Consider the following 25423-nt stretch of genomic DNA (forward strand, 5'->3'; position numbering starts at 1 on the left):
CCGACCACATCTCGGCGCTCGTTATTCATCCTGCCCCAGTGCTAAATTGTTCCTTCCAAACGAACCGGGCTTTGACCCGCCCGTATCGGTTGCACCCTGCAACCCCAGCGTTGCATCGCATATGCATGCATGCACGCACGCGGGCAAACCTTTACGCTCATGGAAAACGCCGATGTTTTGTAGAAGGAAGACCACCGTCTCCCTTCCGTAGCGTGGAACCAGCTGCAGGCCACGTTATCGGCGCACGGCCGGGGCACCGCGGCCTCGAGCGTGCCCGTTCGCTCGCGCATGCTCCTGACGTCAGCGCGATCGTAGCCCGGCGCGTGCTCGCGCTCGCGCCCTCTCCTCTCCGTTCCGACCCCTCCATTGTGAGCACGCTGAACGATGCGAGCGCCCGCAGCCGCCCAGTAGAGCGAGCGAGAGAGAGAGAGACATCCCATTACCCCCTCCAGGACGGAGAAAAGCCTTTTCCACGTTTCAAACCTCGCACCTTTCACCGTTTGTCCTTTTGCGGGATTTTTAATGCTTTAGCCGACAGGGAAAGTGAGCGAGAGAGAGAGAGAGAGAGAGGGCGAGAGAGAGAGAGAGAGAGAGAGAGAGAGCGAGCGAGAGCGCTAGGCAGCCTAGGAGAAGGGATAAGGAAGAAATACCGAGGAGAAAAAAACGGATTGCTCGTTATTTCGCTCCTTGACTATTTCGGAGAGGGAAAAACGCCGAGGTTCGTCTAGTCATGGGATGTACACTGAGCGCCGAGGAGAGAGCGGCTTTGGACAGGAGCAAAGCCATCGAGAAAAACCTGAAAGAGGACGGAATCACTGCAGCCAAGGATGTGAAATTACTCCTGCTAGGTAAAGCACCGCATCCCGGGGAGCGGACCTGCTCTCCGGTCACCGATTCATTCCGTCTGTAGGCTGCGCTGTCCAGATGTCGTATAAAAAAAAATATTCCGTTTTAAATGGTTTGGACTTCGGTCGTCGCAGACAATCTTATTCCCTTGTGTCTCTTGTGTCAACAGGGGCCGGGGAGTCTGGTAAAAGTACCATCGTGAAACAAATGAAGTAAGTTCTACGATTTTAATGAGATTTCTCAGTGAATGGATACTCCGATCTCTCTCTCTCTCTCTCTCTCTCTCTCTCTCTCTCTCTCTCTCTCTCTCTCTCACACACACACACACACACCCCGTTTATTCTAAGCTCCGCCATATTTTCCAGGAGTCCTCACCCATCACGGACACATGCGCTCCCCCCACTGGCCGCGGCTTTGACGCGTGTTAAAGGCATTGAGGTGCCGCGCCTTCCATTTGACGGGCATACCACCGTCGACGTGCTGTTCACGAAAATGGTGCTGAACGGCAAACACTTAGTAGACCTATACCGTGAACGTTTCCGGCCGTGTGCCGGTCAACCTTCCAGTTAAAATTCATCAGATCCATTTCCCCCCTCCCATCTCGCTGGTCCTGCAGTGAGTCTGGAGTATGGAAATATACCAGCTCTTTATTTATAGGGAGTGGGTTTGGGTGCCGTAGGATACGGCAGCGCTGCGATGGGCAAATACGGTATTTGTGAGAGACTTCACGTATCGTTGATTTTTCTGTCGTGTCCCATGGTTGATACCCGAGTTCTTCTTTGTCCATAGCGCGCAGTGACTGGTCCTTGCCTCCATAATGGTGCATGGGTCTTGCACATAACGCTGCAGGCTGTTGGTGGTGATGTGGTCTTTAAACGGGAAGGCTGGAGCACAGATTTGCAGCAAAAGTGCTTACACCTTAACTTGTGTGTGTGTGTGTGTGTTTTTTTAATTGAGCCAATAATATTCAAGCACAACATCTACATCGATGAAAGCCACTCCAGTCCGGCCTGTTAAGGCCAGTCTGGGGGGTGTTTCCTAGCCGAGGCTGCTTGGCATCTTTATCATCTGAACGGTGTCTTTAGGTGCCATATTTGAATCGCCTGCTGCACTGTACCGCAGTGAGACGGATAACGAACTTACAGGTTTACACGACATACACTACGTGTGCTTTAAATGTACGGAGGAGGGGATGAGCAGCCTAATCTCAAGTGTTTGCAGGAACCTGCCATTTTCTGTAGTAGCCTCGACTATACATCGCAGTTTTGGCCCGTCGTTTAACCTGTTGTGCTATCACGATACGTCCCATTCTGTCGTCGCGATTGATAGAATTCTCCATCTTTATTTTTTTCGTGAGGATTTACGGCTTTAGTAACACCGGATCGAAGACTTTCAGGCGACTTCAGTGGTGGACAGCGCCCAGCGGAGCCCATCCGCGTAGTCGTCTCTCTTCGGATGTTTTCGGGCATTTCCGTTGCTGAAATCATTAGACCAGGCGGGAGAGGAGGAAGGACAGGGTGGATTTGCACGTCAGCGCGTGTGTTCTTAGCGTGGTAAAGGCGGTTTTACACTCACACACACACACACACACACACACACACACACACACACACACACACACACTCACACTTACACTTACACTCACTCACTGTATATAGCTACAGGGCAAGGAGCCAGCAATTCTCAAATTGCTTATGAAATATTGTTTCACCAATAAAGAGTAGATAATTTTTTTATTGTTATACAAGAAAGAAATAAAATCATTACATGGGTTCTCAAGCTTTAAATTTAGGTTTGGCAAGACTGATAACATCATTGAGAAGATTATTACATAAAAAAGCTTTCATGCTTAATGCAGTCTTTAAAAATAGCGATAGAACGTTCACCTCATAGCTGAGTATTTCGGTATTTTGGGTATTTATATATGATCATGAAGATTTCTTTCTCGAGGTAAAGGTTCATCTTGGGGAAACAGTTGGGGGTGAGTGAAGGGTGGGATGATGAGACTGAAAGCAGCATGTGGGTCAATTTGGCATGAAGCAGTGAAGTTCAAGTTTCATCAGAGAGGGAGAGGGGGAGAGAGAGAGAGAGGGAGAAAGAGGGGGGATGGAAAGTGGTGGTGTCTGTGAACCCTGTGATTATGGCATGTTCTCAGCATGTGAGCAGGAGTTTTTAAGTCTGCTGGGGAGTACGAGTGTGTGTGTGTGCAGACCTGGGGGGGGGGGGGGGGGGTAGAGAAATTAAGTGAGAGTCTCTTGTATATGTGTGTGTAGTGTTAAGAATATTAGGTGGAAGGAGAACAGTACCATAGACCCTTGAGAGGTCACGTGTCCTTACCCATTGCCTTTAAAGGAAGGGATTTGGCCGTGCTAACTGGGTATGATCGCTAACTTAATGTAGACATAACATCTTATGTCTACGTTAAAAAGAAACGTGTCCAGTCCAATCCTGTCATCTTTCACAGTGCAGCCGTATGAGAGCCATATGTCTGATCAAATGGTCAGATTGCACATCAAATCCCTATCTCATAACAGGGTTATGTCAATATTGGCTCTTTTCTACTCTCTGTCATTTGTGTGGCCTTTGCCTGGGAAAGCTAATACAAGCCTGCTAGATATTTCATCCCTTAAAAGCTGACCTCCATTGGTCCTTTGGAACAGTGGGTATGATTTAAAGCCTTTTTTTTGTAAAGTGGCTCCTGCAATATGGCTGTGTTTTAAACACTGTGGCGAGCTAAATGGCACAGTTCAGCCTGTAAAGGGAAGGCCGGTCTCTCTGAGCCATGGAGCTCAGATTATTGGATGGCCACTTCTTTGTCCCGCATAACAAAATATTCTGCACGTCCACAGGTGCACCTAGCGGTAAGAAGACAGCTGGGAACTGTAAATGTAGCTAAGTGCTAATGCTGATTACTTCCTCTTTATAGAAGTTTGAGTAGCGTGTGCCCCCCCCCCCCACCCCAAATAAACGAAACCAACTTGGTCTTGTTCAAGTTTGCATGCTGAAGTCCGACCCGATAGGCGTGGTATAGTGCAACTTGTCTTATGATCAGAACTAGACTCTATTTTTTGGGATTGGATCATATGGTCACTGTGGTATCCATGACAACAAATTATTAACTTTCTTAGCTATTTTAATTTTAAGATTATCAGCTTGCTTTGGCTGCTTTCAGTGGACCGAGCTGTTGAAAGCATTGCATATAGTCTTTTACCAAAGAGGCCTCTGTCAGACATTTTGTATAAAGTCTGTGCTGTGAGGGTCTGCGCTGCTATGATGGTCTGTGCAATGATGGACTGCGCTATGATGGACTGTGCTACATAAATGCATGGCCCTTCTCTGGCAGTGGGCTAGACTCATGTTTGTCAGCATAACTCGCTGGCTTTGGGGTGGTCGGTATCGTGGTGCTTCGGCAGCAAGCGTGGGTCTGGTGGCACCTCTCACCGATACCGCCAGGCAGAGAGTAAAGGCCTTGTCTGCTGCTCTCGCTCGGGGATGGGACGTCGCTAGCACTGAGCTGCAGCACTCCTGCGGTGTCCATGGTGAAGACCACGCCTCTGCACCGTGCTGTAACCGCCAGTTTGGTTTCTGCTGCATGCAGTTATATCAGTGGCAGCAGTTACTCAACTTTTGTCGGAGATTTTTTTTTTGGTTGGTCACAGACTGTGTGCGTGTTTGTTGCTCCTAAGTAAAAGAGTTGAGCTACGGGTTTGATATGACGTAAGAGTGCAGCCAGGCAGGGACATGTGACTAATAATGTCTGGCCTGGGTGCTTGGTAAACCAAAAACTGTTTGACATCATATGTTCGAAGAAATCTGGGTGATCATATAGAAAGCTTGTGTGTGTGTGTGTGTGTGTGTGTGGGCATGTGCACTTGAGGTCATGTGCAGATGGCCCCAGCAGTTCTCTGGCCACATGCTCTTCAGTAGTTCCTGTTTCTCCTTCATGAGGAAGTGCGTTTCTCCGATGCCGAGGTTGAAGGGTGCAGCACGTTGGCGGGTTGTGAGGGCCTGGCTGCAGCAGGCCTGCATGGCCCGGTGGATACGGCTGCGAAGTACCATCCAGCTACCGAGTGTGTGTGCGGAACAGAGAGAGAGGAAACTCTGAGTCATTATCTAGGAACAGAGAAGGAAGGAGCTATGATGTAACATGGCATGTGGTGAAATACTGGCCTGCTGTCTGCAAGGTGAAACAGGACTGCACTCCTACTGTCTTTCCCTCCTCCTCTCTCGGCCTCCCCATGTCTAACTGAGGGGCCTTTCGGTGTGCCTCTCAGCCGAAGTGACTGAGTTTGAGGGGTCCAAAGGAGAGCGGACGGCTTCCGTGTGTTCGGTTCCCAGGCACCTAATGCTAGTGTCACATCCTCAGCCTGACTGCATCCTGCAGGACAGTGGACCTCTCTCTCTCTCTCTCTCTCTGTTTTTTTCTCTCCCGTTTCTGAAATAAGTGTGTGTGTGTGTGTGTGTGCGCGTGTGCGGGCGCACGCGTGTGTTTGCTGGAGCGGTCTGACTTTTTTGCATCCTCTTTGCATGATGGACAGTTTTAACCGGCAATGCAAAATGCCCCATCATGGTGCTTCTTCGATGACAGAGGAATGGTAAAAGATCAGTATCAGTAAAACCCTGGCGGTGTCCCATGTGCATGCACCCAGTTGCTGCACCGTTCCTGCGTGCTCGTTAGTCACCCTGCTCCACTCCTAGATTTCTGTCCGGGCCTTGACTCACGGCGTGCTGGTAAAGGGGACCATCACCAACTCAACCCAGCCTCTTCTGTAGATATCGACAACTCTGTAATTGCATATGTAATTGCAGATGTCGTTCGTGCAAGGCTGGAAGAGTGTAGTTTTCTCTCTTTCTCTTCACCAGGCACCCTCACCCCCTCCACCCCATCTAAACTAAGTCCAAACAGTGGAGCGCCATCCATCATCGTGCTGTGGCCCGGAGCCTCGGACAGGCAGGCAGAGCTGCTGTAGGTGATTATGGGGCAGCGGTTTTTCACTCCAGTGCACAGGTTGGCGCACAGAAGTTTTTCTGAATTTCCCGTGGTTGTGGGGTCGCCCGATCCTGACCACAGAGAGGACGCGGCTGCCGCAGGGCCTGCGCGCAGAGGGAGATGAGATGAATGCCGGAAGGGTGTTAAAGCTGCAGCGTTACCTTTCTTTAGTTCCTCGTTGTGTGTTCGCATTTGTGTGGGTGGGTGTGCGTTTCTGTGTGCGTGCATGCGTGCACGGGTGTGTGTGCTTCCGTGTGGGTGCATGCATTTCTTCGGTGTGTGTGTGTCCACATGCTGCTGATGTGTTGAGAGCTCTGGCAGCGTTGGAGACAAAGCTCCATTGTCTTGTTGAGGTGTTTGTACTGGGATACATAAGAAGGTCTCAGAACAGCCTCAGACAGGCCCACACAAAAGTGCTTTATCGAGGAGGACATGTGGATCTGTGCACTGCCCTGATCCACAATCAGCTGGCTTAGGCTCGTGCCACTTGGTCACATGGCATCAGACAAGCCCAGGAAAACTTTAGCCAGTATTAAAATATCTCGGCTTTTGATTTTAATTGCTACATAACCATTGTGTAATACTAACGCATGCAGTATTTGGACTGTAAAATCCTTCTTTAATTCTAAACCACTTTGAGGGAGAGTGTCAAAATACCATGTGCTAATGTAAGTAAAGAAAGCCCTTAAACACCAGCGAGCGCGTTTGCCACACAGCTCAGTGTAAATAACAGGTTTGTGTGGGTGTTGACAGCACCTGTTCGCTCCTGTTTTGTGCATGCCGCTGTAGATATGCTGTGTGGAGGTGCTGGAAGACGTTAATTGCAGCTGGTTGTGACTGTTTTCTTCTGTGTGTGTGTGTGTGTGTGTGTGTGTGTGTGAGAGAGTTAGATTTACCTGGGGGGAGTGTGTGTGTGTGTGCGCGTGCACGCACGTGTGACTCTAAATTGGAACTTGTCAACCGGTTCCCAGTGGCCCTTGGCCCCTGGGATGCCTGTGTATACATGCATTGCCTAAACACACACACACACACACACACACACACACACACACACACACACACACACACACACACACACACATTTACTCAAGCTACTTTTAACTGAAGCATAATTGCAGATGTGTGTAATGGTGGCTATCGTTCCTGCGTCACAGGCGCAGTCAGGGTGGAGCACTTCTGCTCTCTTTCGGGCACACTTCTCCCTTTCACAAACCCCAGCCATCGGGTTCCAGTAATCTCCTGAGAAACGATCGAGCTGGAGAAATCATCACTTTATGGGAAATGGTGCGGAAACCATGGATAGTAGATAAGGCATGGGAAGTGCTAGGTGCAGACGGAACACTACCTGCTGCTCAGGTGGCCTGCGCGGCATTCTGGGTAACACCAAGAGTGGTGTTTATCTTTTCCTCTCCCTCCTTTCCATCTCTCCATCTCTTCCACCCTCTCCTCTTATGCTGCTGTCATGGAGATGAGTGGCTACCATAATTAGCGGATGTCAAACGTGCGGGATGTGCTGAGAGGGGGAGGGGCACAGATAGATACTGTGATTAAGAGGAAAAGTGGGCGTGTCCCGGGGCTGTGGTGGGTAGGCCGTAAGCAGGGCGGACAGACAGCATAGATTTATGTCTGTCTATACGTTTATGTTTTTGAAAAAGCATGCAATATATATCAATTATATATTTTTACAAAAAATAAAACAACTTTTTTTTTTGGATCTACAAGTAAAAAAATTTTAAAATATGGTTGTATGAAACAAAAATGGAATATCCGTTCCATAGCCTAGTGTCAGTTCCATATTAGTTCCCAGCGTGTTGTTCTACACCCCAGTTCCATTGCGGTTCATTGCTCAAGCCTTCTCTCCCAGGTGAAATTACACAGGTAGGTAAGGACACGGTGGTTGAAATAATCCAAATACCCACGGTCAGAATATTTGTACGTGTGGCGCGGGGATATGTCTAGACCGTATTCTCACCCCCTCCACGCTCCAGGCCCCGTGGACATCACTTTCAGCATTGCCAGGACTTGGGGCAATAGTTTGAGAGTGAGAGAGAGAGAGAGAGAGAGAGAGAGAGAGAGGGGGAGGGCTAGAGAGAGAGAGAGCGAGAGAGAGAGGGGGAGGGCTAGAGAGAGAGAGAGCGAGAGAGAGAGAGAGGAGGACTGGTATTTGTGGGCTCGCATGTTGCTGCGCAGTCCTTCTGTGCTCATGAGGGCCTTTAATGGAAGTGGTCATGTGATCTGATGTAGGGGGAGGAGATGATTTGATTCCTGGCCAGCGGGTCTGTAACGCGGTGGGGAGGTGGATGTGGGGGGGGGGGAGGCTCTGACCTGCGAGGCGTTGGGGAGATTGGGCGAAGCAGAACTCAGATTGCGGTGGTTATAAATAGGAGCTGTGTCCTGGCATTCCGACGGCGTCCGGCCGGTGTGATGACAGCAGCATCAGGACAAAGCGAAGCTCTTACTGACGACGTATGCCCAACGGGCAGAGACGCAGGAGCTGGGGCGAGTGGCATGCGCGCGTGCGTGTCTGTTTTACGTTTAAACCTCTGCTGCACCTGTGGTAGCTGTGTGCAGCGGACGCTGGCGTCTGTGTGGTTTGATTGATCTGAGTAGGGCTGGTGTGTATCGGCAGTCAATGAGACCTAATCATTGACTCTTATACTCATAGCTGTTGGGTTGAGGTTCCAGACCTTTGTACGTTAGTGCTGTGTGGGAATAAGAGTGTGTGTGTGTGTGTGTGTGTGTGTGTGTGTGTGTGTGTGTGTAAATATGCATGTATGTGCGTGTCGGCATATTCACCCCAGGTTACAGGTCAAAGATTGCTGTGCTTGTGTGTGTGTTCTTTCTATAACAACTGTCAGCAGGAGATCACTCTAGCCAGCTCTTTTTCCCTGAGGTGCATACACATGCCCACACTGCACACTCAGGCAAGTGAAAGTCTTCATGCGTGAACAGAACAGGCTTTCTAGATCAAGATGATTTTTTTTTTCTACCCCACCCCCCCCTTCTTTAAAGACTCGCTCAGTTCTGACTTCCTCAACGTATCTTCTGCCCACATGCCTCCACGCTGAGACAAAAAGTTCAGCTGCAGGGAGATTGTGCGGGAGAAGACCAGAAGACCCCTCCCTCCTGTCCACCACGGGCCCCACCTGGGGCCTGGAATGGCTCCTGAGCAGCTGCGTGTGCTGCGCTGGGTACTACGGCGCTACGTGTCATGCCATTGGTCAACTTGCCTCCGCCTTCTTCTCGGGGGAATCCCTGATGTCATCTTAAGGGCGGTTGCCTTAGTTTATTAGCTGTGTGAGATGAGCCATCGGTGGGCCAGTGGAGACACCACACCTGCCCAACATGGTTAACGGTTATCTTTAGGTGTAAGCTGGGCAATAAAACCTCGTGCTTAAAGTGTCAAAAAAAAATGTATAAACAAATATAAGTTTACTTTAGTCTATGTTTATGATATTGTTAACAGTTATGTTTGTGTTTACTGCCGAGGGGAAGTGTGTGTTCTTGTTTTACCTCATCCCTTCGTGTTTGGGGTGAGCTGTTGGTGTGATGCGCTGTGGAGTAGGGGGGTGTCCGGTGGCGACTCCCAGGCTCCCCGAGGTCACGAGTTCAACACTCCTCAGCCTCTTGCAGCTTGTCAAAAGCACACTCTCATTATGTTAGCGGGCTTTTAGACTGTGTCTTTTCCTGAAGTGTCGCGGATCCTGCGCTTGTGCGCAGAGGGTTTCGCCGGGGTTACATCAGCACGCGTGTGTGTGTGTTTCTCTAACAAGCACCACATTCGCTCTCCCCAACACACACACACCCAGAACAGGGTTTCTTTGTCCTGGTTCAGCTCTAGACCTCAGAATGACAGGCCTGGGTCCTCCCACTTCTCCAGCTCCCACTCGGCAGCACGGTCAATAAGAGGAACTGATATAGTCGCAATCTCTCATAGATTCAGTGGCCACAGTAAGTGGATATGTCCATAGTTCTAGACTGCTACTGAGCTACACACACACAGGGACATAGGACGTGGGAACCTTCAAAAAGCAAACAGGTTGAAATAGCAGATGGTTTCATGGCATATAGGGAAGTGTAGGGACTCTGAGTTATCTTTCGCTGTTATGAACATGCCAGTGTGCCCAGTGCCAAGATGAACCAGATTACGTAGCCTAAACCCCCCCAGCCACACACACACACACCACATCATAATTCTCCGCCTCATTCCTTGCGGCCTTGTAGGACCTTGCTCCTTTTCCGTTTTTTTTTTTCTACAGCTGGGACGTCTATAACTCTATAGTGTCTAATGCTGGGTGGTCTATAGCTGGGTGGTCTATAGGTGGCTTTTAGTTTATCTTGTCTGTTTTTGGCATTCCAAATGATTTTTATTATTTAAAAAAAAAAGGTTTTTCATTATCATTGTTTTTTGTTTTTTTTGTTGTTGTTCTCTGACCAAACTGTGCTAGTTTGCTGGGGCTGTGGAGCAGATAATTACCAAATGGCGTGGTATGTGTGAAACAAAAGGCTCACAATGTGTTCCTCCTCCTAGAAATATGCGTAGAGCCAAGCCTACCGACTCCTTCAAGGCAGAGTGTGGCTGTGGTGGGAAGTCTAGGAGCAGGTAGACAGGCACCAGCTCTGCTGCTGACTCAGGGCTGTGTGCGATTGGTGGAGCAGTTGCCTAGGCGCACCCGAGAACGTCCGCGTCTCAAAGTCACCTGTAAATGAACCGCTGTGTGCGCTCAGCAAACGCAGCTCTAAATATAGAGGTGTGTGTTGTGGCCCTCATGGGGAGCTCCCACGCACACAGGTAGCGCAGTCGTAAAAAAAACAAAAAAACCCCACCCACGCATGCAACCACACACACAAGCACACAGACACACACGCTTGCACACTTACTTGTGCTGGTAGTCATACAGGTGTTAGATCAGTTTAGGCAGTAAGCTAGTATCTCTGTCTGTGTGTGTGTGTGTGTGTGTGTGTGTGGCACAGGAAATGCATCCTTTTCAGGCTCTTGTGTGAAACAGATCGATGCAGGCCTTCTCTCCTGGGACTCTGTCTGTCCTGCTCTTTCAGAAGACCCGAAACATAACTGAACACTAAGAGTGAGCTAAGAGTGCCAGAACCGCCCTGAGGCTCGTTGCGTAGACTTGCGTAGATGAGACTGTCATCGTTCACGCAGCCGTCTTGACTTACTTGTAATGTTTTGATGTTTTGTTGGCTTGCACAGGTAAAGGTTACGTGTGGGTTATGGAGGATTGTGTAATGTGTGGAATCACTGTTCAGCTTGCATGGATCTTTAACACAGGCATGGTGTGTTTTAGTTCTGTGTTTTTGTTCTGAATTGTCAGGTGTTCTTGTTGGTCTGCAGAGTTTACCGCCAGTCAAATATGAGGCATCCTCTTATTTCTTGTGTGCGTGCGTTGCCGTTCCTGTGCGTACATTCACCGGGGAAGGTGGTGGTGTTGCAGTCATCTCCACCCCTCCCATCACGAACAGCTTCCTGGTTGCACCTGTGCCCATGCGGCACAGGCTTCTTCACGCTCTGCTCCCATCTCACCTGAGACACCAGCTGCCGTCTACCTGTCTGCTTTGCCAGGACTGTGCCAACCCTCCGCGGCCTCCACGGACTGTGCCAAGGGTAGGGGTGTGGTAGTGGGTGCTCAGATTTGGAGGAGAAAATCTTTTTATTTCTGACGAGGCAAAGCTAGCGGGAGCTGATGTGAGTTGTTCGGCTTTCTCTGCAAATCCCGTTTCATTTAATGTCGTTTTGTTCCATGCAACCACTGACGATAACAATGAGAGCCAGAGTAATGCACACCGACGGCCCTTTTGTCTAAATGCAGCTCACTGGCGCTACACTCCACACACAACTCGAATCAGAAAGCAGGTTAGGAGGAGATCCGCTGTGGCCTGTGCCTCCCAAACCAGGCCTCTGATGTGGGCAGAGAGTGGAGCTTTACCCCTTCCTGATCTGGAAGCCCACGCCCTGGATTACAAGCAGGCATTTGTGTGTATTATAAACAAACAGAAAACTGAAATGATATTGGATAATGGCAATTATTCAATGAGAGACGTAGAGAGACAGAGAGAGGAGGCACTTCAGACACACACGTATTCCAGTGAACTTCTGAAGCCATAACAGCCAAATACTTGTTTTATACACACACACACACACACACACACAATTGATCTTGGCGAGTTGCAGCATGTTTCAGTGACAGGTAGTGTGTTTTTATTGCAGCGATTAAAAAAGATCAGAAGTGCAGAACACTGAGTAGCTCTCCCCTTCTCTCTCTGTCCCACTCTATTCCTCTCTCTGTCCCACTCTATTCCTCTCTCTGTCCCACTCTTTTCCTCTCTCTGTCCCACTCTATTCCTCTCTCTGTCCCACTCTTTTCCTCTCTCTGTCCCACTCTTTTCCTCTCTCTGTCCCACTCTATTCCTCTCTCTGTCCCACTCTTTTCCTCTCTCTGTCCCACTCTATTCCTCTCTCTGTCCCACTCTATTCCTCTCTCTGTCCCACTCTATTCCTCTCTCTGTCCCACTCTTTTCCTCTCTCTGTCCCACTCTATTCCTCTCTCTGTCCCACTCTATTCCTCTCTCTGTCCCACTCTATTCCTCTCTCTGTCCCACTCTTTTCCTCTCTCTGTCCCACTCTATTCCTCTCTCTGTCCCACTCTTTTCCTCTCTCTGTCCCACTCTATTCCTCTCTCTGTCCCACTCTTTTCCTCTCTCTGTCCCACTCTATTCCTCTCTCTTTGTGGCTTCCTCTCTTCCTTCATTTCAGATATTCCCTTATTAAACAGATAAGCCTCGAGGGCGGAGCGATATCCGCTTTCACTTTATTTGTTTAGATTGAGTCTAGAAACCAGAAGCACGCGCGCACACTCTATATCTGTGGCCTAGAGATCTGAAGTCTTGGTAATGGCCTTGGTAGAGTGTTTTAATTCCAACTCTGAGAGCGCTGTGGCCTTCAGTGGGTGTCTCAGTGGGACAGCGCCTGACTCACTCCTGGTAGAGTGGCTAAAGAATTTCTGTCACACAGTGAGCTTGTGCATTCTCACACACACACACGTGTGCCGGCAGCCATTTTACTTGACTCGCCAAATACTGACATGACGTGGAGTTGAGGAGTGTTCCTGTAAATGTGGGTTAAAGTCGATACATGTTCTTTAATAACCTGTGTGTGTGTGTGTGTAGGATTATCCATGAGGATGGCTTCTCTGGGGATGATGTGAAGCAGTACAAGCCTGTGGTCTACAGTAACACCATCCAGTCCCTGGCAGCCATCGTCCGTGCAATGGACACCCTCGGCTTGGAATACGGAGACAAGGAGCGCAAAGTGAGTGTGAAAGCTAAAACACACACACACAGTGCATACATGAAATCAGAAAACTGAAACCAAAAAAAACCATACACACACACACACGCGCGCGCGCACGCAAGCACACACATATATTGAATATGTGGAGCCAGAAACCTGAAACAAACAGAAGTGTTAGTAGCATGTAAGGTGGTGTTTGTGCGTTCTTCTCACATATCTCCACTTCAGCAGATATCTGTGAGTGATTGCAGCAAGGCCTGCACCATTGGTCAATAGAAGGGCAGGGAATTTCACAATGTTGCATGATGGGACTCGGAGGATGAGATGGGGAAGTGTAGTTGTGCAGTCTCAGATCCGGCTGAACCAGACAAGTGAACGTGCACAAATAACACCGTCGCTGCACGAGTGTGTAGCGGAACAACAGCCTGCAATGAGCGTTTTAAGGTTCTGCTTGGTCTGAGAACACACCTGCTCTTCAGCCACCATTACAATCACTAAGGGACCACTGACTGGGGCGTATGGTGATGTCATACGGCGAGTAGGGTGTCTCGGAGCAGCGGCCACGACACATGGGATGCCGCCGCAAGTGTGCTGTGTGACACAGGCACCTTGGTCTGCAGGTGCTGTCTGCACATTCCATGTCTGCTAAATCCCAGATTCCAGGGGTCGCAGGCGGGATTTTGTCTTCCCTTTCGGTTCTGTTGCTTGCGGAGTGGCACGGCGTTCCTCGGACCCGTGCAGGAAGTGGGGGATTTATTTTAATCGAAAGAGGAATCCGAAATATCTTATATAGCCATTGACCTTGGGATATTTCCTCTCAGGAAGCATGGTTGTTCGTTTCTGTATTTTGATACCTCACGTACCTCTCTAGCTCCCAGAGCGGTTTGGAACCCAGGTGCGGAGTAAGTTGTGTTGTTGTTGTGCATGACGGACATGGACACGCATCTCCACATTAATGGAAGCATGAGGAGATGAGAAAGCTCTGGAAAAGGAGGGAACGGTAACACATCTGATTAAAGAGATGTAAGATGACTAGAAACAAATGGGCCTCAAAAAGGAAAGGTGTGTGTTTGTGCGCGTGAGTTTGTCCATGTGCATATGTGTGCTACTGTCATGGACTGGTTGTGCATCAGGAAATGTGCATCTGAATTTAGTGAAAATAGCGCAGCGCTACGGCTCCCAGTGTCCAGGTACAGCCCGTGTCTGAGCGTACGGGCTGGTGGGGGTGTGGTTTTTTTTTTCACTGGACTCAACTCACTGGACCACTTCTCCAAAACTTTTCACCGTTATGTAGAACGTAATAGCTTGCATTGGCAGTACTGAATCACCTCCAGAAATCTGAGGCTTCAGGAATGTTCCTGGCATTGGTGGTACGGAGCAAGCAACCATTCATCAAAACGCTGAGGCCCCGAGCTTCACGGGGGCAGTAACGGCACTTGCAGTGATGAGAAACAAACAAATAAATATATAAAAAGGAAAGAACGACCCCCTTCCTTTTGCGTTGCTTTTTGAATGGAGCTGTTTTTGCAAGTCTGCACTTTGGGATCAGGTGACCTTCCACCGATGTTCAGAGCAGGGCAGCGTCCCACTGCTGTGTGTTTGGTCCCCAGCAGCGGCACTGCCACTTCCTCCAGAGGTAGGATGTGTGTTGACAGTAAACACACACACCTTTCCTTTTTGAGGCCTATTGGTTTCTAGTCTTCTTACATCTCTTTAATTAGATGTGCAACTTGCATTTGGTGATCTCTCGGAGCCAGCCTTCATACATCTCTCTTTGGTTATTGCTCTCTCTCTCTCTCTCTCTCTCTCTCTCTCTCTCTGGTTTATATTAATGGTAATATCTTTATTTACACTGTTTCTTTCATGTTCCCATATGCAACTCTTTACACAGTTAATCTGTAATCTGTTCTTCTGCATTTTTCCTTCCCTCCAATCCCTTGTGTGCCTATTGCCCCGCCTTTTCGCTTCCTGCGTACCAGCCCAAGACTGTTGCCATGGTGACCCCTTATTTTGCCCCTCTTACGCTGCGTTCCATGAGTCTATGTCCAAGGGCGATGTCACCTGCACACAGAGAGTGGGGCGAGTCGTGTGTGTGTGAGAGACCAGAATGACGTGCGCTTTCCCCCTTCGTTGTGTAAACATGGCGTGAGCATCTCAGCCACTCCCTTGAGCAATCGATGCGTGCACTCACACAGCGGCGAAATGGACTAATCCCCACACTGGATGCCTTTGGCTTCGGAGGAGAGATGTTTTTAAATGGGAGATTGCCTGGAGGTCCACTAGTGGTCACTGAGGGAGCGGGGTAATTCATATTCAGTTTGTTCCTTTAAACAGACCAAAGCTCACCGTTCTCCAGTTGATCAAACACAAGCTACGGGACGTAGAATACCCACACATAACAGCCTGGTCTAGGTGGCACCTGCTGTGGTTGCTTAGCTGATCTGGGCATTGCCGCACCGTGACTCAGGCGGATAGAAATGGGCCCCGGCAGGCTGGTGTTGGAGGGAGGGTTCGGCGCCCGGGTGCTGGCACGCGGGCACCTCCAGATGGGGTTAACCGTGCCAGCCCTCGGCTCCCAGCGAAGTGCGTCTCCGGCAGGCTCGATTCCCCCGCGGGCCGCGCTGCAGATGGGACGCAGAGATTCCCTAAAATAGAAATGTGGAAGAGTTTTAACTGGCAGAGTTGACGAGAGCACGATGGGGGGCGGGGGGGAGCCCTCGGTGTAGCGACTCGTTCTGTGTGTGCCAGTGTGCCCAGCTCAGCGACTCGGCTTGGCCTGGGAGTTTGGGTCATCCATCTCCTGCTTGTTCTCTCTGCCGTTCCTCCGTCTGCTGGATGTGTGAGGGTTAGGTAACGCGGAAGCTGCCCAGCCATGCTGCAGTACAGCCTGAGATCACTCTTCCAAGGACTACCCTATCTTTCACTGTGATAACCCGCCCCCCCCCCATGGTGCGCTATCGTAGTCTGGTATGTGTTTGGGTTTATCGTAATTCATTTATGTTGTCGATTAAATCCAGCTAATGCGATTATTTTTGTTTATTTGTTTTGTTTGCTTCGGGCTCTTTTCTCGGGGTGTCGGAGGCGTGTCTCTAGCTCCCAGGGCGGTTTGGAACCCAGCGGAGTAAGCTGTGCTGTTGTTGCGTATGACGGACATGGACACGCATCTCCAGATTACTGGAAGCGTGACGGATGAGAGAGCTCTGGAACAGGAGGGAACGGTAATGCTGCATCGTCTCCATTACTGGGGCGCGTGCGCGCGTGCATGTGAGAGACTGAGATCGAGAGGGATAGAGGTGCTAGACATCCCCTAAGTGGCTGCCCACAGTATGGCATGGGTTTCCATGGTAATTCTGTGTGTGTGTTTTTACACTAACATATATAGCAGCCTGGGTGTGAGTATGCTTGACAATTTTTATATATATATATATAGTGAGGTACAGCAGCAGAGAGGGAGAGAGCACCTGGGGAGTCGAGAAGAGGGAAGTGGAAGCAGAATATTCCCTGCGGTCCGGGCAGCACCCCGAGGCAGCGGCTCCTCCTCGTTAGACAGAGGGAGGGCGGCCATCTCTCCATCATAAAGGTCTCAGCCCCTCACAACAAGGGCTGGAGCACTTCACCTGGGAAAAGCCCACGAGCACACACAGATGCACATTAAGATCAAATACCAGATGTGTGTGTGTGTGTGTGTGTGTGTGTGTGTGTTGTTGAGAACGCAACATGCTTTCGAGTTATTTTTAATGGGGCGGTACGAATTTCCTCTCACTGAGTTGTAAAGGTATTGTTTGGGAAAAACAAAATATGCAAATGATGGGAAAACGCTTCTGTGGAGTTTGAAGAGCCCTCGGTTTCCGCTTTCATAACCGGCGTGTCCTCCTTTCCTTCCCGATGGCTGGGACCCACTCCATGGGATGTTGCCATGACAACTGGATAACTGCCTGTTGAGCGACCAGTCAGCACCTGAGCGCACTGCTGGTCATCTCGTCCTTCCACGCAGGCGGCCGTATCGGCCGGCGACATCGCGCGGAGCACGGATGTGATAAACAGGTTATTACAGGCTGTCTCCTAGCAACGCCGTCAACATCTTTTGCGGGCTACGGAGAGACTTTCGGCATGTGGCTTCCGAGCAATTTGAATTCGGTGACCTCGGGGGCAGAGCGCGTTAGCCCGCTGCGCCCCTTGGCCGTCTCTGCCGGAGGGCTACCGAGGGCGTGGCAGCGGGCGGAAGTGCTCGCGCGGTCAGGAGATGGTTGCGTTTACAGCTCTCGAGTCTCGGCTGTTAGAAGGGATTCGACAAGGTTTCTTGCTATGATGAGCTAAGAATGAGAACGGATTCAGGATCATTCAGGAAGCAATACCCTACCTGTATACCCCGATACACGCGGAAATACGTGTTCTATTCTTCCTAGAATCACATAGAGTTGCTGCCATCGGACTGTACCATTTGCTACTACTATTCGGGGGGACTGGAGCTTATTTTTAGATACTCTAAATTAATTAAGCAGAATGCAGATGGGGGGGAAAAACTTGCAGAAGTATTAACAGCCATTTATCCCAGCTGATTAGTGTGTAGGCCTGAAAAGATGGGCTCGGCATTAATTGAGACACTTTGGAGTCATCTCCAGCCCTTGAAGTCAGCAGAACGATGGCGGGGCTGTCTCTCCTGAGCTGTGTCGTTGTCACTCAGCCACGTACGCATGTTTGAACTAATTGCTTTTGCCATATCTTAATCACGTTGGGTTAATCAATCCCGAATGCTCCTCTCTGCTCCCGACAGCTCCGAGACCTTGTGTCGGGAAGGCCTGGTTCCATTTATCAGCTCTGTATCGTTGTTGGCATTTTATGTTTTTAAATGGTGTTCACCCTAATTGTTCTTCTTACTGAGATTGAGTAATCTTGCTGAGATTCTTTGCTAGAAGACGATGAGGTTTCCAAGTCCAGCGAAAGAGCAGCGCTTTGTCTGTGTGTGTGTGTGTGTGTGTGTGTGATGAATCTTGGTGGCCCCTGCTCCGTCCTTACTCATGCTGTGCTGATGCTATTGCCGCTCACCCAGACATCCCTGTACCACGTGCTTTTAATTGCAGGCCAAAAATAAAGTGATCGGTGGAACAAACAGCATGTCAGCCAGATGGTCTCCCGTTAGTGGGCAAGCGTGCTGTCCTCATACCCCACACCCTGCACTCGTTAGGCCAGAAACCCGTGTGAGAGAGGGAGAGAGAGGGAGAGAGAGGGAACGCCTGTCTGTGTGCTTATTGGTCAGAAGGGTGTTTGACACTATGAAGAGCCAATAGACAGGCAGGCATGACGGGTTGAGGGGGACGGCCGATGTTTGTGATGTTCGTCCCGCACGCGGATGACTTTTACACTGGGCCGCTCGCCCTGATAGCCACATGCCCTCTACAGTGGGCTTACCCACAATAGCGCTGGCCAAACCGAGGGTCAGCTAGGACTGCGTTTGGAGGTTTTGTGTGTGTGGAGGAGGAGGATTTCGAGGTGGGGGCAGGGGCGAGGATGATGCATGCTTCGTTAGTCTGGAATTGTTCTGCAAACGGCATGGCGCCGAGGCGTCAGGTTTCATCACGTTTGCTCTCAGTGCTTCCTCACTTCACGGCCAAGTGGAAGACAACTGTAACGTGCCCGTCACATTCTAATTTCATCAATACAGAACAATCCCAGAATAATCCCAGAATAATCTATTCATTTATTTCTAATTTTCTCTTCTCAGTGATCATGGGCCATTCCTTTAGTGCTAGCGCTTCATGCATTTGTATTAGCCAATTAGCTTGCCATCTCATCCAGACGTCCCAGCCGTCAGAGTGACACAAATGGGGAGTTACAATATGAAATGTCGTCTCCAGAATGTCTAATGTCTGTCAATAAAGGTGGAAAAGTAATATATTGTTATATGCGCATGCAATTACATAGATAGCTGTGTTTTGTTAGGGTCATGGCCTGCTTGATTGCGGCTCATCGTGGGAAGATGAGTTTGGGAGGGTGAGAAGGCGGCCCACCCCTGCAGGCCAGCAAGGCAGCCGTGTTTACAGGCATTCAATCAACGGCTAATTAACATGCTGCAAACGACATCACCGGACCCCACAGCCAATCGATTCCTTGAATCGATGAGTTAGGTCCAGGGAGAACGAGAAGACCAACTGTCTCCCTGACATAGCTGAAAGAAGAATCCATTTATTCTAAAGTGCCACTGTGAATATGAGCAGTGTTATCTGGGCCACATTTGAGAGATTGTACTTTTAATAGGCTCTTCCTGCCTGTACTCTCAGTCGGACCATGTGCATAAAAGTTTTGCTGTAAAGGTTGGGTCAGTTTTCTCAGTTGGGACAGTTGGGTCAGTTGGGACGGTCCTGGACTGAATTAGTCTTTTAATAGTACTTCTCCATTTGACTACGTTTAATATTTAACCATTGTTTAGCCCAATGTGTTTCACTGAAAACTAAGCGTCAGTTTCTGCTTTCGGATTGGCCAGACTGCGTGTATTGTACTCTGCAGTGCAAGTGCTGTGTTTTTGGTTCTGCTCCGGAGACGATCTCTGGCTTCCTTGCTCGTCACACTCTCTGAGGCTGCCTTGGTCCCCTTTGTCCGGAATGACCCCTTTGGCGTGACGGGCCCCGCGCGTGTCCGGTATCCGTCGGCCCAGACGGACGGGCTCAGCCGCGCCCCACTGCCGCATCCGGTCGCGTCAGTCCGGGAAGCGTGTCTGCTTTTTAATGTCAACATGTGGCTCCAGCAAATGCAGCCATGTGGTTATTAACAGTGCGAAGTGGCCTGGCTGGATGGGCTTTTCACTCCAGAGCGCCGTGACCTGGAGAATGACTCTTTTTTTTTTTTCTCCTCTTAATATGAGGTTTGAGGGACTGTTGAGTAAGAATCTCATTTGCGCTAACAGAGAGAGGGTAGGAGACCCAGGAGGAAACCAGCAGCGTGAATGATTACAGTGGTATATGGCATCTACGGAGCCATTATGCAAAACGTTTCAAAGCGGAGCCTCTTGACTTTTAAGCAGCCATTTTCTGTTTTGTTTTCTCCTCGTGCTGTAGCTGTTGCGCTAACTAGGCTTCTCCTCACTCGCATCCACAGCCAAGGTCTCTGGCCTGAAGTCTGAAGCCTCGTCAGAGTTGGAAGGGCAACTTTTTAACGATGTGTTGAAGTTTGCAGCTGAGGTGGTGGGCGTGGCGCAGTACCCACGAGTCTTTGCTGATCCTCAGTTCCCCCCGTGTGTCTGAGGAGCGTGGTGGACCTTACCCTGTTGGCAAGGCAGGCCTTTCCCCGTGGCTCTGGGCCCTGCTGGCGGGTAGCAACGTTCTCGGCCCATTTATCCAGATAGCCTAGAGCTTGTGGCCGGGAGTGTCGGCCCTTTTGAGGATGACCGTCCAGTAGGGTTTGGAGAGCACACGTTGCTCATTGGCGTCACTCTGTGATTGGCTCTGTGCCGGCAGTAGCGCTCGTCAGCGTGTGAAGAGCTTCTCAACGCTAATAAGTGTACCATGTGATCCTCTCTATGGAGGCATCTATGATGCTGTTATTTCTTTAAGCTCACCTAAGGGGGAATATGCAAATACAAGCTACGTCTAGCTGCGCCCATGATCTTGAGGCTCCACGAGGGAGGAGGTATCTGCTCTGCCAGCCGGGCGGCGGGTTCCTCACTTCCTTCTCGGCCGTCTGTGGTCGGCTCGTCCACCTGTGGACGGGGGATGGCAGGCGTGGACGGCGGAGGCGGGGAAGGGGGCGCCCGTAGGAGGGGGTATAAGGGGAAAGCTGGCGGGACGTGGAGCGTCGAGAGGCCCTGGCCGGGTCTCGAGAGCCGCTCTTAGCCTATTAGCGAGTTCTGGGTGCCCTCGCGCTTCCTACTCCCGTCCGCTCGCTCGTTTGTGGAAATGCGCACAGGGATCTCAAGGGACCACTGCGTGGTGCAGTGGTCTGAGATCAGGAAGCCATTACGGGAGATTTATCCCCTCCATTAGAGAAGAGGACGCTGGCCTAGCAAAGCCGGCGTCGATTTTCCGCTGCTCTCAGATAAGTGTTGCCTTTTGGCTTGACAATCCAGTGAGGTGGAGAGCTGATCCTGGACCAGCGGGAGTTGGGTACGAATGCCGGCAGCATCCATTGGGTGCATCGCCCTGGAGGTGGCTAGTAGGGCTAGCATACTGGTAGTACTAATGTCGTAAACACTTAATGAAGTAGTGGGCAGAGATATTCCCTAAAGATGAGTGTTGGTAGTTTTCTACATACATAGAGGCTTTGTATCTACAGCACACACAGGTCACTCAGCCGGTAGTGCTCACTCCGGGCACTGGGCAGGGGAGAAACAAAGCGATGTCCTGAAGGTGAGCGTGTGTGATCCTGTTTGCCTACAGATGTGGCTGGGCTGGAGGGTGCGTGTCGGATGGGGTACGGTCAGGTACCTGTGGGTACAGGGGGTGTGCCCTGGAACCCCCCAGGTCCCTGCAGGATACACCGCCACGGCTGCAGCTCTGCACAGGTCCTGCTGTTTACCTGCCTCATTGCTGTAGACAAACGCACAGACTCGCAGGACCCGCACCTGTCTGTCCTCCCCTCTCTCTTTCTCATCTCTCCATCTGTCTCTCTCTCTCTCCTCTCTTCCTCTCCCTCTCTCTCTCCCTCATTCCCCCCTTCCATCCTTGCTGTGTGGGACCAGCGCTGACAGTGAGCACTCTTGTGTGCTGAACTGGGCTGATCCCCTTAGAAAACAGCTGTGGGTCTACAGCCCCAAGCCACTCCAACAGCGCTGATGCATTCTCTCACTGGAGAAAAATTGCACGCACGCACAGTGAGACGGCAGAACTGCCTGCTCTTCTGAGCAGATAAAGAGACAGGGAGAGAAATCAAGGCGAGCGAGAGAGAGAGAGAGAGAGAGAGAGAGAGAGAGAGAGAGATGGTGGATGAAGAGTGATGGAGTGAGAGGATGAGGAGATGCAGAAAGGAGGGAAGAACCACTCGGGGTGGGGGGTGGCTAGAAATGGCCAACACACGGTGCTAGAGGTGAAAAGCAGAGGCATTGTGACTTGTTCAGTAGCCTGCGCTCCATTTTGTGTGTGTGTGTGTGTGTGTTTTACTGCTATGTTACTGTTGTTTTCATGTGCATGTTTATTAAGGAATGTGGCTTTTTTATGCTCCATCTCTTCAAGCCACAAGGGAGGAGAGAATGAGTGAAAGTTGTGGTAGATCAAAAAGACTTGTGTGTGTGTGTGTGTGTGTTGCCTTGAATAATATAACGGCCCCTAGCTAGCTTGCGTGTTCTAAATATAAAACTGGCATGTCATAATGAGTCCCAGTACTGGTCTTTAATTAAGAGACATAATGATAACTCACAGAAGCTCTCTGTCTCCCTCTCTCTCAGTCTCTCTTTGTGTGTGTGTGTGTGTGTGTGTGTGTGTGTGTGTTTGGAGAGGAGAGATGTTGCGGTTTAACACCCAGCGCTGGAGGCAGACAAGCGTCTGAAGGAGGTGGCGGATGCGCTGCGTTAGTTTCTCCCGCGTCCACCCCACAGGTGGGAGAGGGGGCGAGATGGAGACACGAAGAGAGACACCAAATAAAGTCACTTGAGGCTGTGCTTGGCTGACTCCGGGCCTCCTAGCAGGGAAAATGAGGCGAGGGAGCACGAAGGAGTGGTGGTCCACGCCCTCCACCCGCACTACCCACCCACTTCCTCTCCACGCATGCCCTTTCCGTTCGGAATGGGGCAGGAAGGGCCGGACAGTGGGCCCCCTGCTTCTGTGGTTGGCCTTGCCTCTTTGGCTTGGTGATGTCAATAATGTCTGACCCGCCTCCACCCTCCCACCTCCCTGTGTGGCCCACCAGGGGAAGACTAGTGCACATGACTCTCTGGGTAATACAGATGTTTGCATTTCAAATCGATGGCATGTGGTTGGAGCGCCTGGCAGTAGTGTGGTGGAGGAAGGGTTTTGGGTGGCGGTCATTGGTAGTTTTGGGCCAGTGAAGAAGGTATCTCTTCAAGTTTGGTTTATTTGTCACATACATAGTCATACACAGTATAACTCTCTTTGAGCAGTTTGCTGGGATTCAGGAAACCACGGCACTACAGTAGGGGACAGCTTGTGGCTTTTTGGCTGTTGACAATCAGCTGGGTTGAAATATGCAGTGCACAGTACAGAGGGGGCGGTCTGTGTGTGTGTAGTGTAGTGTAGTGTGGGAGACTGTTCGGGTACAGAGGGGGCAGTGTGTGTGTGTGTGTGTGTGTGTGTGTGTGTGTGTGTGTGTGTTCTGGAGCTCACTGATCCGCACCTTTCCTCTGCTGCCTAAACTCCACTTGGCTGCCAATTTGCCTACACGGCAAACCTGTCAAATATTTATGCATCTGTGCTTGTGTGAGTGTGTGTCTGTTCTTGCGTTCCATACGTAAAGGAGAAAGATTGCTGAGCTGATTGTGGAAAGGACAGTGAAGACTAAAGAGGTTCTCGTTGGACCCGGGATGCACACAGACCCGTTCGCTCCTCTCTCCTGTCCAGTGTCAAGCCTGAGTGCCAAGATGGAGTGTGGGCTGAGGGTGGAGTTTTGCTGTGTGTGTGCTAGCCTCCAACCAAAAATGGCCATAGCCTTTTGCTCCTGTGGGTAATGACCAATCTGGCTTTAACAAAGGCAGGCTCCTCCTCTCCACGCTTACTCTGTCTCCACTGGTTGGTGAGATGTGGCCCAGGCGTCCTCTTAAATCTTCCGTCCCTGCGTCTAAAGCATGTGCAGATGTCCTGAGTCTGCACTGAGGTGTCCCGGCACACCCGCTAAATCTGAACTGAGAAAATCTAAGGCACAAATCACTTCTATCCCATATAATGTGTGTGAGTGAAATAAGTTTCTGTAAAACACATGCATACACACATACACATACACAAACACAAACTCTCTCATGCTGAATGAGCTGTTTCAAATGGGGGAGACCCAACGTTTTCATTAGTTTATTGAAATGTCTGTGCTAATGTTATATGTCGGTGCAGGCGTGTGGGTGTGTTTGATATTTATGGATTTGTTTGTGTATGTGTATGCACACATGCGTGAGGGAGATCCTGGTGTGTGTGTGTGTGTGTGTGAGAGATCCAGGTGAGCCTGGGTGTTCCCTGCCTGCTGTCTATGCTCACGCTTTGCTGTAATTAGCCGCGCTGTTCTTCAATAATGCAAGGCACAACCTGTGTGTGTGTCTATGTGCATGGACCCATACGTTTGCGGTATGCTTGTGCTGGCAATTAGCGGCTAATCGGCGGCCGGCACTGCCAGTGGCCCCTAATTGAAGGTTAAGCACTGCCAGGCATGGGGGCGGAGCAACAGGCCACGCCCCCTTCTCCCAACCTGCTCCATAGTCCACTACAGAATCGATGCCACCCCTGTGTGTGCCTCACTACGCAGCACTGCTGCAGGAACCCCTGCTCTGCCTCCTCGACGTATAAATCCTACGCTAGAACACAGAAGCAGTGCACATGACAAATGGTCCATTACGGAGCTTGCTGCTGTAGGATGGGATGCCTTAAACTGCTGTGGGCTTCACATAGTACGATGAGGTTATGGATGCTTTGGACCAATAGAGTGGATAGAATTTCATAGAAATTTTTTTCCCCACAATGTTTTTGTCTCGTATTAAATCACGTTAGTTGTTGTAAGGGTGGAAGCAAGCCAGTTAATTGGTGGTGTTTCTTCTCTGTTTGAAATGGTTGCTATGGCAGTCATAAACGTTGGGCACATTCATGTACCCCAGCCTACAGGGTGCCCAGTGTGAGGAGGGGTGGAGCAAAGGAAGACAGAGAGATGAGGGGGAGGGGTGACCTTCAAGGAATCTAATCTTCCTCATCGCAGAATGAATATTTTAAGCACTTTTTTGTGTGTGTGTGCGCGTGTTCTAAATCTGTTCCTGAATTGTGCTGTAATTTGGTTTTCGGGTCAGGGGTAGTTAACGTGAAGTAAATAAAACCAGTCCCGCGGCGAGAGACGATCAGCTGTGATGCGGTGGGCTAGATTAGGCTCCTCCTCCCTTGCGCGGGCCGCCGCGTCGGTCCTCTTTATCTGTGGAGAAAGTGCAAAGTATGGATATAGTTCACATGGCTTCTGTTTTAATCAAAACTATGACATTCTACTGCTCCTGGTTCTCTCTCTGTCTGTCTGTCTGTCTGTCTCTCTCTCTCTCTCTCTCCCTCTCTCTCTGTGGTAATAACATGCAATTTACATTTTGGGCAGTCATTCCATTCCCAAGCCCTGCGTCTCTATGCATCACGGGAAACGCGGTCTTCTGTCAGCGCTGT

General features: G+C 50.2%; 1 protein-coding gene across 3 annotated transcripts in view; it reads left to right on the forward strand.

Moving 5' to 3' along the window:
• Positions 1 to 343: 343 nt before the first annotated feature.
• The window catches only part of gnao1a (guanine nucleotide binding protein (G protein), alpha activating activity polypeptide O, a), a 61455-nt gene continuing 36375 nt past the window's right edge, over positions 344 to 25423 (forward strand). The window contains exons 1-3 of one of the 3 annotated variants that reach the window (XM_027003943.2): positions 344 to 848; positions 1016 to 1058; positions 13022 to 13163. In XM_027003943.2, the coding sequence (XP_026859744.1) occupies positions 731 to 848; positions 1016 to 1058; positions 13022 to 13163 (303 nt within the window). In that variant the 5' untranslated portion in view covers positions 344 to 730. The remainder of the gene's footprint in view (positions 849 to 1015; positions 1059 to 13021; positions 13164 to 25423) is intronic. The other 2 variants (XM_035525055.1, XM_035525054.1) reach the window with 2 other exon arrangements.

This window comes from Electrophorus electricus, chromosome 4, assembly GCF_013358815.1.
Source record: "Electrophorus electricus isolate fEleEle1 chromosome 4, fEleEle1.pri, whole genome shotgun sequence".
NCBI lineage: Eukaryota > Metazoa > Chordata > Actinopteri > Gymnotiformes > Gymnotidae > Electrophorus > Electrophorus electricus.